Consider the following 15,599-nt stretch of genomic DNA (forward strand, 5'->3'; position numbering starts at 1 on the left):
ACCCTCAGGCTGTTTGCAAATGTCATTTTGGTAATGTTTTTTCCCCCAAAGTAACATGTAGTAACATGGTTCTGGCAATTGGATATGCACCAGAAAGACATAAATTATGGTAAGTATTATGGTAATATCTAGGTAAGTAACACAATTCTCTTTTGTATTTTAATCTTGAATATTTCACAAGTACACATGCATATGAAGAAATCAGCAGCCTGGTGTTGTTGGATTGAATCAAACATCATGTCCCAGAGGTGTTCTATTGCAATCAGTGGTATCAATTCCTTCATTCTCCAGGAACTATCTACATATTCTTGCCAAATAAAGCCAGACATTGTAGAGCACCAAGATGAAGCCAGGTTAGAATCTGACAGAAGGCCCAAGGATTCCATCCTGATACCTAATGGCAGGCAGGGTGCCGTTGCCTAGGCTGTGGAGGAATGTGCGTCCCTACATGGACATGCTTCACCAGACCATCACTGACCCACCACCAAACCGGTCATGCTGAACGATGTTACAGTCTCCAAACGCTTTCTCGTCTGTCACATGTGCTCAGCGTGAACCTTCTCTCATTTGTGAAAAGCACAGGACGCCAGTGGTCGACCTGCCAGGTCTGGTATTCTGTGGCAAACAGGCTTGACACAGCCAGGTTCACTAGCGGACATTCAGACATCAGTCCACCCTCATGACTGATGAGCTGCTGATTTCTTCATATCCAGACAATCAGAAACAGACTCATGAAGTCTGTTTCTGATTGTCTGGTCAGAGAGATTCCCACCAGTGTCCTGCAGATCATTTTGTAGTTCTAGCAGTGCTCATCCTGTTCCTCCTTTCACAAAGGAGCAGATACTGGTCCTGTTGATGGGTTAAGAACTTTACGCAGCCTTGTCCAGTTCTCCTCGACTAACTGCCTGTGTTCTGGCACCTCTCCGTGCTCTTGAGACTCCATGCTTATGGAGTAATGATGTGTCATCCTGGAGGAGATTGACTACCTGTACAGCCTCTGCAGGGTCCCGGGATCACCTCATGCTACCAGTAGTCACACTGACCCTAGCCAAATGCAAAACAGGTGAAAAACAGTCAGAAAAGATGAGAAAGGAAAAAAATTGTCAGTGGCCTCCACCTGTAAAACCAATTCTGTTCCTGTTTCTCCAACTTGATTAAGTAGATTTGTATCTGAGACATTTAATTGACTTGATGCTAAACTCTGATTAAAAAGCATTCTTTTAATTTTTTTTGAAAGCCACTACCCAGTTGTGCATCTTTTGCCAGTCCCTCTTGTCATTGCAGTGTCTCCTTAGCTCGACCGAGCCTCCTCCACCTCGCCTTTTAAATCAAGCTTCAATTCGGTTGTCTGTTTAATGTCATCTTCACTCACATCTCCAATTTTCTCTCACCATCTGTCTGGCCTACCTATCTGCCCTTTCCATCCGCACGATCTATTTAATTCTACTGATTGTGCAAGCCCGTTCCTCTCTCCTCTGCCTTTCCATTCTCTTCCCACACTCATTTATCGTTCTCGATTAATCTCACTTATTTCTCGCTCTCTCTTTCTGCTGTGCTTCCATCCTCCCATCTATTTGGCCGGATTATTTGATTCCTTTCTCCTTCTCTATTCTCATCTCCTTTATCTTGCTCCAACACACCTGCTATCCTCTTAGCGTTCACTACTGCAAATTGTCAGGTGCTTATAGTTTGCTGCGCTCCCTACAGATTCAGATGTCGACCTGAGATAACATACCTGTGTGCCGCACATAAGCTTTACCGTTCTTTTTTAACATCTGAAAAATTCCTGGCAGGGCCTGCTTGATGCTGGAGCCTTGTTATCTGGTATAATGTGTAATTCCAGGATCATAGTACATGATATTTTTTTCTTTCAAGATGTCAGATACAGCAGTGAGAGTCAAGAAACTGCTACTTGGCCATGAGACAAGACTAGACCCTCATACGACAGCTTGGATTTTCATAGTGTGCATGAAGGACAAAGGTGATTGTGAAGGGGGTGTTAATCATGGCAGCACTGTCAACGTCCGCGCTCTTCCTCGTCAACATATTCTCATGGTATTCGTCGGGACTATGACACTCTGCAGAATTTGTCAGACTAGCTGAGAAAATGATGTTGTTCCCAGATGATGGACAGTTGTCTTATAGTTTACTTCTAGTAGTAACACAGCATGCAATAAAACAAGCATCTGTTTTACTGTTCTGCGATCATTGGACTAATATTGTGTAATCTGACTGTGTACAATGCCTGATTTAAATCGGGCTGAACTCCCCTTCAAGGTCAACCTCAGTAGTCCCTATGGTTCAGCTTTAGCATTGCTCGTTCGCTGCCTTTAAACTTCCTCTTTGATTAATAGTCGTTTTTCTCCAGTGTGTCAAACTGGTGATCCTTTAACTGGATTTTTATTTCAGGGGAACTTGAAGAGAGGTAAATCTGGCGAGTCGATGGTATTCTTCTAGGTTCCCACCAGTGTTGGTCAAGTTACTTGAAAAAAGTAATCAGTAACTAATTACTGATTACTTCCTCAAAAAAGTAATCCCGTTACTTTACTGATTAATTATTTTCAAAAGTAATTAATTACTTAGTTACTTAGCTACTTTTTAAAAACACGATTTACAACCTGAATAGGTAATAAAGCGATAGATCTGTCAGCCCAATTCTACTTTTTCTACATAATCCATCATACAAAATGGAATCAAATGGAAAAATCTCTTTTTTAAACTTGTTTTATCAGTTTTAATCTTTTAACTTTATGCATCAAGCAAAAATTAAATTATATGCAACATTCTCTGACTTGAAGAAAGTAGTTTAACATTTAAACCTATTTTCTGCACATTCCAGCGCATAAAATAAAATATTTTTGCGTTTACACTCTTTTCAAATAGATGCAAGTAAAACACAGCAGAATATAAATATTTTCACCTGTAAAGCAGGAGTGGGGTAGGCGGAGGTGTGCTCTGGTGCAGGTGTGCCACAGCGGTCAGGTGAAGAATCCGCGAGTTTCTCTGTGAATTTCCCATTAACTTTTACTCGTGCACCATAGAGAGCATCCTGGCGGGAAACATCTTAACCTGGTTCGGGAACAGCACCATGCAGGACAGACGAGCTCTAGAGAGGGTTGTGCGGTCAGCTGAGCGCACCATCCGCTCCGAGCTCCCTGACCTGCACTCAATCTACAGCAGGCGGTGCTGGACCAAGGCCAGGAAGATCGTGAAGGACCTCAGCCATCCCAACAACGGACTGTTCTCTCTGCTGAGGTCAGGAAAGCGATTCCGCTCCCTGAAGACCAACACAGAGAGACTGAGGAGGAGCTTCTTCCCGCAGGCGATACGGTCTCTCAATCACACCACCACACAGTACTGACCCACACATACAGTTCTTACACACACACTGGACTTTCTGGACTTTGGTTTTGCACAACACTGGTCACTATATTCTTCATTTCCGGTTAATACTTGTACAGCTGCTGTTATTGTGTATATATTTATTTATATTTAGATTTCTTCATACATTCTTATATAGTTCTATATTGTGTATTTTGTTGTACAGTTATTTTATTTTCAACTTTAATTTATATATTTATCTTTATCTTATTCTTCCCAGTTAAATTTACCCTTCATTCTAATTTGTGTTGTACAGTTATTTCATTTTTAACCTTAATTTATATTTTATTCCTTCCTAGTTAAATTTACCCTTTTTAATTTTTCATATTTATTTCCTATCTTATTCATAGCCTTTTCCTTTTTTGTTTTCTTTAGGTCACGAGCAGTTGTCCAAGCATTTCACTACATATCGTACTGTGTATGACTGTGTACGTGACAAATAAAAATTTGAATTTGAATTTGAATTTAAGTCGTTGCGCACTCGGAGCTTGTTTAGGGGTTTTTTCGGTGTAAAAAGAAGTTTTCTTCCCACGCACAACGGACACTAATGTTTTTGTCACTTTTTATGGAATCAAACTCAAAGTAAGGTCAGTACTTCCACGTTTTAAACGCTGCACGCTCATACTCTCTCCCGTACTCGATATATGATCCATTGTTGATCTGCACACAGCTGTTGTCACGAACGTCGCACTCACTTACGTCACTGTCATGAGACATTCTTGCAAAAAAAAAATAAAAAATAAAAAATAAAAAATCACGGTTTTAGTAACACAGTGTTCCTACGGGAAAGTAACGGTAATCTAATTACCGTTTTTGCAATAGTAATCCCTTACTTTACTCGTTACTTGAAAAAAGTAATCAGATTACAGTAACGCGTTACTCTCCAAGTAATGCGTTACTGCCCATCTCTGGTTCCCACTGCAAGGTTTACATGCTTCAAGACATTTTCATCCTAGGGAACAAATTCACAGAGCACAACTTAAATTGTGGCACAACTTGGTGTCGCTGGATTGACTGCGATTGAACTGTGGACCTCAACTGAAACATGCTGGGTCAAAGCCAGAGACCCACTTTGCCACACAAAAATCAGGTCAGCTTGAAGGAGAAGTTTCACACCAATAGTTTGCTTACTCTGGTCCGAATCAGTTGATAAGTTTGGAAACTTGTAGCTTTTCCCTGTGACTTGGTTTCTTTTCACAGAGAAAAATCCAAGTGATCTCCACGCGAACCTAAAGGCGTCACTACAAACAATGTGTGAATGTTCAATCGGCTTATTGGCCAGATGTGTCTGAGGCGGGAGCAACAAAAATAAATAGAGGAAGAAGATGCTAAGTTCTGTACTATTAAGAAGTATACTGTGTATACTTAAATTATAGTGTACTATAGTCCCTTGCCACATCCCAGAATACACAGCACACATGGCTACGGAAAGTTTTTCTTAGCTCAGTCTTGCAACAAACCCCTAGTAGCTGTTTCAGATTAAGGTTGGATTGCCTTGGAGTACATGGTCTTGGTGCTGTTCTTTTGGTGAGCACCTGAGTGTTCACACCTGCTCAAATGAACCAGAGCTCAATTTGAAAGGGACTAAAAACTGCAGGTGTGAAAGGATCCTAAAGTGTGCTCTAGAAATGTTCATGCAAAAAGATTTCCAGGTTGCGATTTAAAAGTGTCTCTGAAAGCAGTGAAAGGTGCACAAGAAGAAAAAAAACTTGAATGAGAAACTGCCCAAGACATTTATGATTACATGAAAATTGTTTACATTTTTATTTTTGTACAATTATGTTTTCCTCCCTTGTAAACACATCCAGAGTTACTTAGTATAAATTATGCTGGTCACACCAAAATTGGCAATACCTCTGTTTTATGAGATGGCGCTATAACTTTCTGCACCGACTCCATTGTTCCAGCTCAGACTGTTCATTGTTACCCAAATAACAAGCCGTGGGTGACTAAGGACATCAAAGCCCTCCTCAACAACAAGAAGAGGGCTTTCAGAGGGGGCAACAAAGAGGAGGTGAGGAAGATCCAGGTGTTACTAAAGGACAAGATCAGAGAGGCTAAGGACAATTACAGGAGGAAGCTGGAGTGGAAACTCCAGCAGAACAGCATGAGAGAGGTGTGGAGGGGCATGAAGACCATCACTGGATTCAGGCCAACCAACAGCAGGGGAGCTGAGGGAGGTGAGAATAGAGCCGACGAGTTGAATCTGTTTTTCAATAGATTCGACACCACAGTGTCTGCTCCCACCCCCACAACCTCACCTGCAGTCAGCCTGGAATCCAGAGCCACACCACTGTGCCAGCCTCTCTCTTCACATGTTGCCTCCTGTGAGATTCCTGACACCCCTCCCGCACCCATCACCTTCACTCAATACCAGGTTGAGATGCAAATGAGGAGACTTCACTCAGGCAAGTCTGCTGGACCAGACGGAGTGAGTCCCCTTGTCCTCAAGACCTGTGCCCCCCAGCTGTGTGGAGTCTTTCATAAACTGTTTATGCTGAGTCTGAGTCTGCAGAGGGTCCCGGTGATGTGGAAGACATCATGCCTCGTCCCTGTACCAAAGACGCCTCGTCCCAGTGGCCCCCAGGATTACAGGCCCGTGGCACTGACCTCCCACATCATGAAGACCCTGGAAAGGCTCATCCTGGACCAGCTGCGACCCATAGTAAGACCACATCTGGATCCCCTTCAGTTCGCTTATCAGCCTCGTCTCGGAACAGAGGACGCCATCATCTACCTGCTCAATCGTGTCTACACCCATCTGGACCAGCCGGCGAGCACTGTGAGGGTCATGTTTTTTGACTTTTTCCAGTGCTTTCAACACCATCAGGCCGACCCTCCTGGGTGATAAGTTAGCAGCGATGCAGGTGGATGCTTCTCTGGTGTCCTGGATTGTTGATTACCTGACAGGAAGACCACAATATGTACGTCTCCCACAGTGTGTGTCTGACAAGGTGATTAGCAACACAGGGGCACCACAGGGGACTGTCCTCTCCCCCTTCCTCTTCACCCTCTACACCACAGACTTCAGCCACTGCACAGAGACCTGCCATCTTCAGAAGTTTTCTGATGACTCTGCGGTGGTTGGATGCATCAGCAGGGATGATGAGACAGAGTACCGGGCTGTGGTCGACTCCTTTGTCACGTGGTGTGAGCAGAATCATCTGCAGCTCAACGTGGCAAAGACCAAGGAACTGATCGTGGACTTCAGGAAGACCAGGAAACACTTGACCCCTGTTTCAATCCAGGGGGTCAGTGTTGACATTGTGGAGGACTATAAATACCTTGGAGTACACATTGACAATAAACTGGACTGGGCTAAAAACACCACAGCACTTTACAGGAAGGGCCAGAGTCGTCTCTATTTTTTGAGGCGACTGAGGTCCTTCAACATCTGCCAGAAAATGCTGAGGATTTTCTATGAGTCTGTTGTGGCCAGTGCGATCCTCTATGCTGTTGCATGCTGGGGGAGCAGGCTGAGGGTCGCAGATGCCAACAGACTTAATAAACTGATCCGTAAGGCCAGCAATGTTGTGGGGATGGAGCTGGACTCCCTCAAGGTGGTGTCGGAGAGGCGGATGCTGTCCAAGATAAAGACAATGTTGGATAACACCTCCCACCCACTCCATGACATGTTGGTCAGTCACAGGAGCTCGTTCAGTGAGAGACTGAGATTACCGAAAAGCACCACTGAACGACACAGGAAATCATTCCTGCCTGTGGCCATCTCCCTGTACAACGCATCCACTTAACACACTGTTTGCTGCTACAACTACACATGTTTCTTTTCCAAATATTTATTTATAAGTGACTTATGTATGTATGTATGTATGTATATATATGTATATATTGTACTATTCTTAGTTAGCGTATTGTCTGTCTTGTCTTAATGTTGGTTTAAAATGGAGCACTGTAACAAAAAATAATTTCCCCCAGGGATCAATAAAGTATTCTGATTCTGATTCTGATGATTCTGATATAGCACTAAATCGAAGGCCTTACACAGATGCTCCAGTATAACAGACACTCATATCTTCCCTTCTTCCAAGGAATTACAGAGGAGGAGGCGTGTACAGGAAGAGAGGTAGTCTATATTAAATTAAATCAATTATTAGAAACAGAGCCAGGCGGATGTGCCAATATTACCACACGGGAAGACTTAAGCATTAACAGTGAGAGCCTTTAGTATAATTAAGGCTCGTTTGTTTTTACTGTTTTATTTCCCTAGCGTACCCATAATTGTTGTGCTTCCAGTCAAATAAGGACACTGATCACTGCTTTTAAAGCAGTAGCGACAGCCATAAAAACACAACTTGTAACAAAAGATGAGAAAGAAGGGGAGGAAATCTAAATTATCTGCTTAGTGCCATCAAACAATGAACCACTACCCAAGTAATTCCAAAAAAAGCATTTTTCCATGGTCCCTGCACTCGAATGTTTGGCATGTGTCTTTCAACAAATGCAAGGCAGATAAGATTCAGCGGACCTACCCGTCCTTGTGGCTTCTACAAACCAGAGGAGTAAAAAATAAATAAATAAATAAATAATAATAATAATCCATCCAACGAAACTCTTAAATGTTCAAAACATCAGCGGTCCCTGAATGCCGTTAAACTCTTTACAGCTCAATTTTCATCCTTTAAATATTGTAAACCCCTGATTCAACATTTCTCCAGAGAGAAATTAGCCCACTTACACTCAAATTAACAAAACTGCGTCATCAGTCTGTGTAGCTGCTGAGTGGAAAACGAGCACTGCCAAAGAGTTACTTCATAGAAGAAAAAAAAAACATGCAGCACAGTCTGTACAGAAGTGAGTAACCTTATCTTAACAAAACAGCAAAGGGTCAGTGAGCAACAAAGCACCTTCTTGAGTCCATGTGCACGCAGTCCCACAGTGCTGCTGAGCACTTCTAGTCTGTGCATGCCTGTTAATAAGCATTTACACCCATTTATTTGGGTGTCTGTACATAAAGCTGAATACTGTAAATACCAAAAGGTCCCGAGTTGACCTATACCTATTATTCTACCTCCACAGACACAGACTGGAAATAATACACTGACCATCTCCTATGTAAGGCTGCTTTTATTATAGGCTCGACTTCCCTTGGCTGTAACTACATATTAATGGGAAACTGTTCTACCTCTAGGGGGGGATTAAAAAAAAAAAAATCAGGATAAGTATAACAGTTTAAATGTTCCAGGCACATTTTGTAGTGACATCACGAGTGATGAGGACACTTTTCAACACACGCACACAGACTTCTTTCATTGTTTTGACTCCGTGGCTTAAATTTATGTCACATTCCAACAGGCCAGCAAGTGGAAAGCGAACGAGAAGAGACTCAAGTGTTTTTTGGTATCTTCGTGCTGAACTTTTAGCGCCTGTCCAAACAAAAGTGCACAAGCAGCTTTTCCATTTATTCTCTGGCCGCCACAGAACAAAATAAGTCAGATAAACATGTCAGATTTTTGTAAAATCAGACCATTTGTTTTATATTACATCTGCAACACAAACTCTACACAGTATCTTTTTAACTATTTCCTGTATTGATTGATGAAATTATTTTTTCATGTGCAGGTGAGTTGAAAGCAAATAACATAGTTTTTCTTATTTTTAACTATGTGGCATGAGCCTCACTGTTTGCACTTCACTTTGCTGTATGTATTAGGCACTATCGGCTTCTTTGGCAACACTGCAAACACAAACCAGTTGCTCCCTGTTGCATGAAATCCCTGCTTGCTTCAGGACCTGTACTACTAAACTGTAACCGCCACGACAAACTGATCTCTACCGAAAACATAAAAGTATACAACTTAAGAACATTACAACAGGCAACAAAAATCCCCCCCTTCACTCTTTGTTCTTGCACTCTGTACAGTGTTGCTTCCTCAAACATAAAAAGATGCCCTTTTAGATTACATTCAATGAGCTCTGTAGTGGATTATGTTGTAGTGTGGATTATGGGATTAAGATATACACATACAGACTCTGACCACTGTGCCCCACCAGACAAAAAAACAAACAAAAAAACCACAGAATGAGAGCCTGAATAATTCTGGATTTTATGTTTTTTACCAATCAATTTATAACTTGAATGTGTTAGGGTTTTTCTGGATTTTTAGTTGATATTCTGTCTTTCCATTAAAATTAAACCGAGACTGTTCATCTCTTTGTAAATGAGCAAACTTTCAAATTCAGCAGGAAATGATCAAATAATCATTTCCCGTGAGAAACACGGATGTAGAGGAGAACAAGCCCGACCAGTTCATCGGACGCTATAATCAATAGCAATAGACACCAAACTACTGCTATCACCTGCAACGCATTATGATATTTTATGCAATATTTTGTAAGCAACTCAAGTACAAGACCTTGATGAAAACTAACAGTATGCGATAAAGCTCCACTTTAAATTAGCCACGTTATTAGCGATTTCCCATTTGAAATACGGTTGAAGTGCCAAGTCTATTCCCGCTGCATCGTCGTCTCCGTTGAGCCATAAGACAGCAGCAGGTGTGCTGGCTGAATAATTGCTCTCCTACAGAGAGAGTGATGACACACGCTGCTCATCATGTGTTCTTTGCTTTAAAGATTTCAAGTGTTCGTGCGGATGCCGGTCACTCTTAAACCACAGGTGTTTGGGAAGATGAATAGTTTGTTTTTCTTAACTGCTTCAATTCTGCCATTGTTGTGCACTGGTATAAGTAGATCCATCATACACAACATTTCTGCTCTTAATGCTGCTGTTGTACCATGGCTGGCAGCAAAATGAACAAAAAAAAAAGTATTGGTTTGTTGGTGTGTTTGAGTGGTTTGTGGGAAAATGAAGAAACTCTGTTTTTAAACATAAAAAAACCACAGTGTGCTTTGGAGGGCATCCATCCATCCTGGTTTGCTACAGAATAAAATCAAACACTATCGATGCTCAGAGGAGAGGACTTTTGTGGTACAGACTGTCATCTTGCTCTCAGTGTTGCAACAAGTAGCCCGGTTATAGCGATCTAAAAATATGCTAAGGTCTCATGTCAGATTTCTGTCTCGTGTTGGTGAAGCTGTGATTATGGTCAGCATTGTTCTGTCTGCACGTAAGAGTCCAATGAGTGAATTCTGAGTCATAAAGTGGGTTTTCCTCCATGAGTTAGGGTGTTTAGTTAGGTGACGACGTTAACAGCTGTCACAAATATACAACACTTTAAAAAGAATACTGACAGACACCAGTGCTACCTTGAGTTATCGCATTTACAACATTTTCAGAAAACCTCAGAACTTGTTTTTGACATCGAGGTAAGTGAGATTTGAACTCGTCAGAGATTTTTAGTAGATGCACCTATGGCATCAATTTGAAAACCCTAAGTTCCCTTGTTCTTAAGTTCGTAAGTTACTGTGCTCACAAAGTTGGGTTCCAAAACCCAGAGAAGGCCGAGCATGGTGGTCAGCATTTGGCGTCTTTGTCGCAATTTACTCCTCCCTCACCTCCATCAGCACCGGCTTTATCTTTATGTGGCTTTTACAGTTTGTGTATTAAGTGTTTAGTGTTGTGTATTAGTCCTGATGGACTAAAAGTAGTTTAGGGGAGAAGCTTGAATCCGCCAGCCCGCTCTGAGGTTGGTTCATGGTCTTCTTCTGCGTGTTTTAGCCGGGGCTCCCATCTCTTTTTGTTGCAGTTGTTTGTAGGTCACTATTTTCATTATTAAAGGCTTGTTGAATGGCAGCAGTGAGACCGCGAGACTTTGCACAGTACAAAACATCACTACAGCTTCAGCTGAGTTATTGTAGTTCTTAGTTTGTACGAGGACGATTTTGTTTTTCTCTTAAAGTTTACATAGTCTCGGTTTAAAGCTTACGTAACCTCTAAGCTTGAGGGACTCATCCACTTAAATCCTGCCTTTCCTAGCACTTTGCTCACACACAGCGAGCAGTATCACATCATATTTAAACTCCCCTCACTGTAACATTCAGTGTGCAGGCTGCATGGTAACATCAGAGCAATGGATGCAATATTTTCCCCCATTTTCATACATTTTAAATAAGCGCTGTTTTGGAAAAACACTTGACAAAAAAAACACAAGCTTTTTGATGATGTGAAGTGTGAGGTAAACACCCCCTCCCCTTGACCGTTTCTCACTCCCACACCCACACCCACACCCACACACACGCTCTTTGTCTCTCACAGACAGCCCAGTGATCCACAAAACATTGTGACAGCCTAGTTACACTGACAGCTCTCTCACTCACACACACACTCACGCATACACAGCAATTACCGCAGATACTTGACAGCGAGACTTAGGAAGTGCTTGTGTGTGAGACTAAGGTATACACAACTCCTGTTAACTCCATGGTAACTAAGGGTAGGACAAATTTTGGTGTGACGACATATCGGAGTGCTTTTTCTTGTGAGAGCTTTCTGCAAAATACCCTAACTAAAGTTTATTCCACTTTTCAGAGCCAAACTTTATTTCAGACTCATGACTGAGACTGAGTCATAAAAATATATAAATATTTCTACTGAAGTAAATATTGTAAGGGAAAGGGTTACTGGTAACAACATTATAAATATAATAATTATGGAGCTGCTTTGAAGCCAAGAGAAATGAGATATTCAGTGGATCCTTTCATCTGAAACACGAAGATGAAATCCACCATGAATCTTCCTTCAGTACTTCAGACCTGTTTTACTTGATGGCATCTGGTTCAGACCCCAAATTTTGATGCTTTTATCTGCTTTTTAATGACTGTTTAGGTTTTCTGCTACACTTAAAACATGAATGTAACGTCTGGGTGAAACCAAGGCAAAGGGGCTGATTTGCGTGGTTGCAAAAAGACTTCTGTACCTATAGAAGTCGGGAAAACGGCTTCTGTAAACACCTGATGAGTTAATGGGCTCAGTCACTCATTAGTTAGATCATTTTTTAAGATTTTGTAAATTCTGGTAATACTGTGTTAAGAAAGGATTATTTCGGGTTTGCAACAATCACAAAATAAGAACTTGTGATTGACAAGTTGTTAGCCGAAGAGCATGCGGTTTCACACTCAGACCTGCCTCTTCTCATCGCATCAGGTTTTCGTGAAAACATCTAAAAGCTTCAAAACAGGACTTCACAAACAAGTGGGTGACACCAGGTGGTTTATGTTCTTACCCAGCACTCAAACCATATTTTATACTGCAAGCTGCATCCAGCATTTGCTAATTTAATCAACTCAATGTTATTTGAAAAGAGGGTCATCAGTCATTAAATTCAGCACTTCATTCATCTTTTCCTCCAGCTTTCTTGGGGTACCTTTCACATTTACTCACAGATATTATGAAGCATCACAGGTGACCCGTCACGTAGGGCGTTAAATTCTGTGATACCACTGGTGTGGCTCCTCGGTGAATCCTACTCATAATAGAAAAACATGTGGCCAATGCACAGAAACAAGTCACTCAGTGTTTCCATCCCACCGTGAAACTAACTGAATATTTATTTGGTTTTTTAATTATCACACAAGTGATTTTCATTGAACCACAGACCACATTAATTAGGTCAGCAGAGTTTCTCAAGTTAAGACTTCTTTGTTGGCAGATTGAAACACTAATCAGTCACAGCTTAAAACTACATGATGGATGTTTTATGAAAAGCACCATAAATGACCCTGAGAGAAGCATTTGTGCTTCTAATCTAAGTACAGAATGTTGCTTTGTTGGTATTTCAGAGCCGAGGGGCACATTTTCATTTTGTTTCTAAAAGCAGATTAAATGATTACAATAATTTAACATCTTTTTTTTTTTTCATTTTTTAATAACAAAATGTCTCCAATCTCATCTCATCATGTGAGGACTATCAGTCTATTGTTTTTCAATGACGGATGACAAGAAGTGGCCGCTCACAAACTAATCACGGCAATTTGTTTTATCCCAGACAGACGAAACTGATGGAAGTAATCCTTTAAAAGACACGTTTTCCTCTAAACACAATTCCCTGTCGACTCCCGGTAGCTGCTAGACAAGAAGAGCACAAACGTACTGACAGCCTGGCAGCGTCCCAAGTCGACAGTGCCGTCTCAAATCATATCTGGCTACAGAGTAATAAACAGCACGACATCAATGACAAAGGAGCTGAACGGGCACAAGAATTATTCTACGCAATTCACATCAAACCGAACTAAAAGCATGAGCCATTCCCCTTCATGTTATGCACACTCACATTTTTACATGTTCTACTCACAGTAATGAAACTGCTTAAGTTTTTAAAGCAGAAACCTTCCATTACTTCTTACATTTAGAGGAAATTTGAGTCATTATTCTCTACCGCCGCCAAGTTTTCAAAGTCCCGGCAGGCGTTAATACACAGCTGGATGGTAATGGCTAAAATGGAAATTAGCTCTCTTGTGTAACACTGCTGTGTTTGATTAAACCACTGTGCCTCTCTTTTAAGTTCTGCTAAGTACTTGAAGTTTGACGGTGTTACACAAATCCCCTTAGAATAAAAAAGAAAACTGATCAAACCACTAACAACAACAGCAAGTAGCAAGAAAATGAAAAAACTGCAGATAAAATCAGCAAAACCACCAAATCCTCATTCTAATGAATAACAAAACTGAGCTCCAGTTCACTTCTCAAATTACAAAAATATTAAGCCTAATATTTTGTTGTTGCTGTGAGCACATTTTACCCACAGCTATGAAAACCAAATTGTTGAGACTCTCATGTGAGCTGACAGCGCCCTCCGGTGGTTCAGTTTTGCCTCTGACACAACAAAACGAGCATCAAAAATAACTGTGTGAGTTTGTGCCTTTACTAACCGAGCTGTAGTGACGTTTCAGTGTGGTAATATCCATCTTGCTGCTTCTTCTTCAACATAGAACAAAGATCCACCCGCTCCACCGTCTGATCTCCAAAGAATCTGTGGTGATGAAACGAAAAACAGTCACAATGACAGAAGATAAAGACGCAGCGAGCACTGAGGCCTCCAGCAGATAATAAAGGCAGATGTCAGTCATATAGCCGCTTGATGGCAAAGAGCAGCGGGGGTGACAGCCAAATTTAAGCCTTTTTCACACGCAGCAGGTGGGAGAGAGAGGATGAGCACTCGTAAGCTGGGAATTCAAAGGATTATTACCTGCACTATTCTCATGCTGGAGTGATCAGATGTCAAATGTATTTTGCACCAGGGAGATGGCTTTAAATACATGGTACACTAGGTTTCTGTGTAAATTTGCATCTTAAAAACCACAAAAACTGAGTCAAAACATTACAAGATGCCATAATGTTCAAGCACCGTGTCATCTATAGCTGCTGTGTGAGTCTTACAATGGCCCCACTGCACAAGAAGTCCAAACCTTATAATGTGCTGTGCAGATTATGAATTTTCCATTGTATGGGAAACAAAGTACCTACTTGTCAGTGTAGTTGGAGTAAAGGGCCGGGTCCACACGCTTTATACCCTGAGAGAGACAAAGGAGAAAGGAAGTCGTATTAGTCACAGGTTGCGATAAACAAAGTGAAATTTCTGCACGCACACAAACGCACTGACAGGAAGAAGACAAGTTCGCCGCCCGGCAGGCACCAGGAAGGATAAGGTAAGATAAAGTGTCAGAGGGAACGAGATAGATGCTATAATTCTTCTTCCCTTATCATCCACCCTCAACCATCTTTCATATCTTCTTTATTTATCTCCTCTCTCTTCTTGGTGTTTGGCCCTTAACCTTTACAGTAGTCATCACGAACTCTAAAGTGATATAAATTCAAATTTCTTCTTAGTTATTAATTCTAATGCCCATTATCAGTTTCTGCTGTAGCCACAATGTGACATTTACCTACAGCTGCAACATTTTAACAGCTTCTGAGAGGAAGGGGAGGGAGAAGCACCAGTGCAGATGGTGTAGTTAAAAGCAGCTTTTTATTAAAAACAACACAAACCTGAGATCGGAGTTTTGAAGCTCTGGACAGCTTCATAATGGTGAGGTGGGGTTCAAACCCTCGGCAGTCTCCTTGCAGAAGCCCCTGCTCCTCAAAACGGCTCCGCAACAACTCTGCAACAGACGTGCGCACATTTATTTTTAATATAAACCTTCTCCCAGTGAGTCATTCAATTAAATACTGAAAATAAGCACATCAAAAAATTCAGCACATTTTCACAGCAAACCAAAACAAGCACATTTAGTAAACTAAAAGGAAGCATGATAACTGATATAATGATACACATGCATAAATATAGAGAACATGACGTGGA

The 15,599-nt window shown here is 41.4% G+C and overlaps 1 protein-coding gene across 3 annotated transcripts in view; it reads right to left on the reverse strand.

Annotated features, from left to right (window-relative positions):
• akap7 (A kinase (PRKA) anchor protein 7) overlaps positions 1–15,599 on the reverse strand; it is a 49,625-nt gene that overhangs the window by 25,236 nt on the left and 8,790 nt on the right. For 2 of the 3 annotated variants that reach the window (XM_085381505.1, XM_085381506.1), the window contains exons 7-9: positions 15,287–15,399; positions 14,765–14,811; positions 14,170–14,270 (exon numbers count right to left, since the gene is read on the reverse strand). In XM_085381505.1, coding sequence (XP_085237631.1) covers positions 14,170–14,270; positions 14,765–14,811; positions 15,287–15,399 — 261 coding nt within the window. Of the gene's footprint in view, positions 1–734; positions 1,045–14,169; positions 14,271–14,764; positions 14,812–15,286; positions 15,400–15,599 lie in introns of those variants that run through there. The other variant, XM_085381507.1, reaches the window with a different exon arrangement.

This window comes from Rhamphochromis longiceps, linkage group LG15 (assembly GCF_057381845.1).
Source record: "Rhamphochromis longiceps isolate RC_006_pf linkage group LG15, R_longiceps_female_GT1.1, whole genome shotgun sequence".
Classification (NCBI taxonomy): Eukaryota; Metazoa; Chordata; class Actinopteri; order Cichliformes; family Cichlidae; genus Rhamphochromis; species Rhamphochromis longiceps.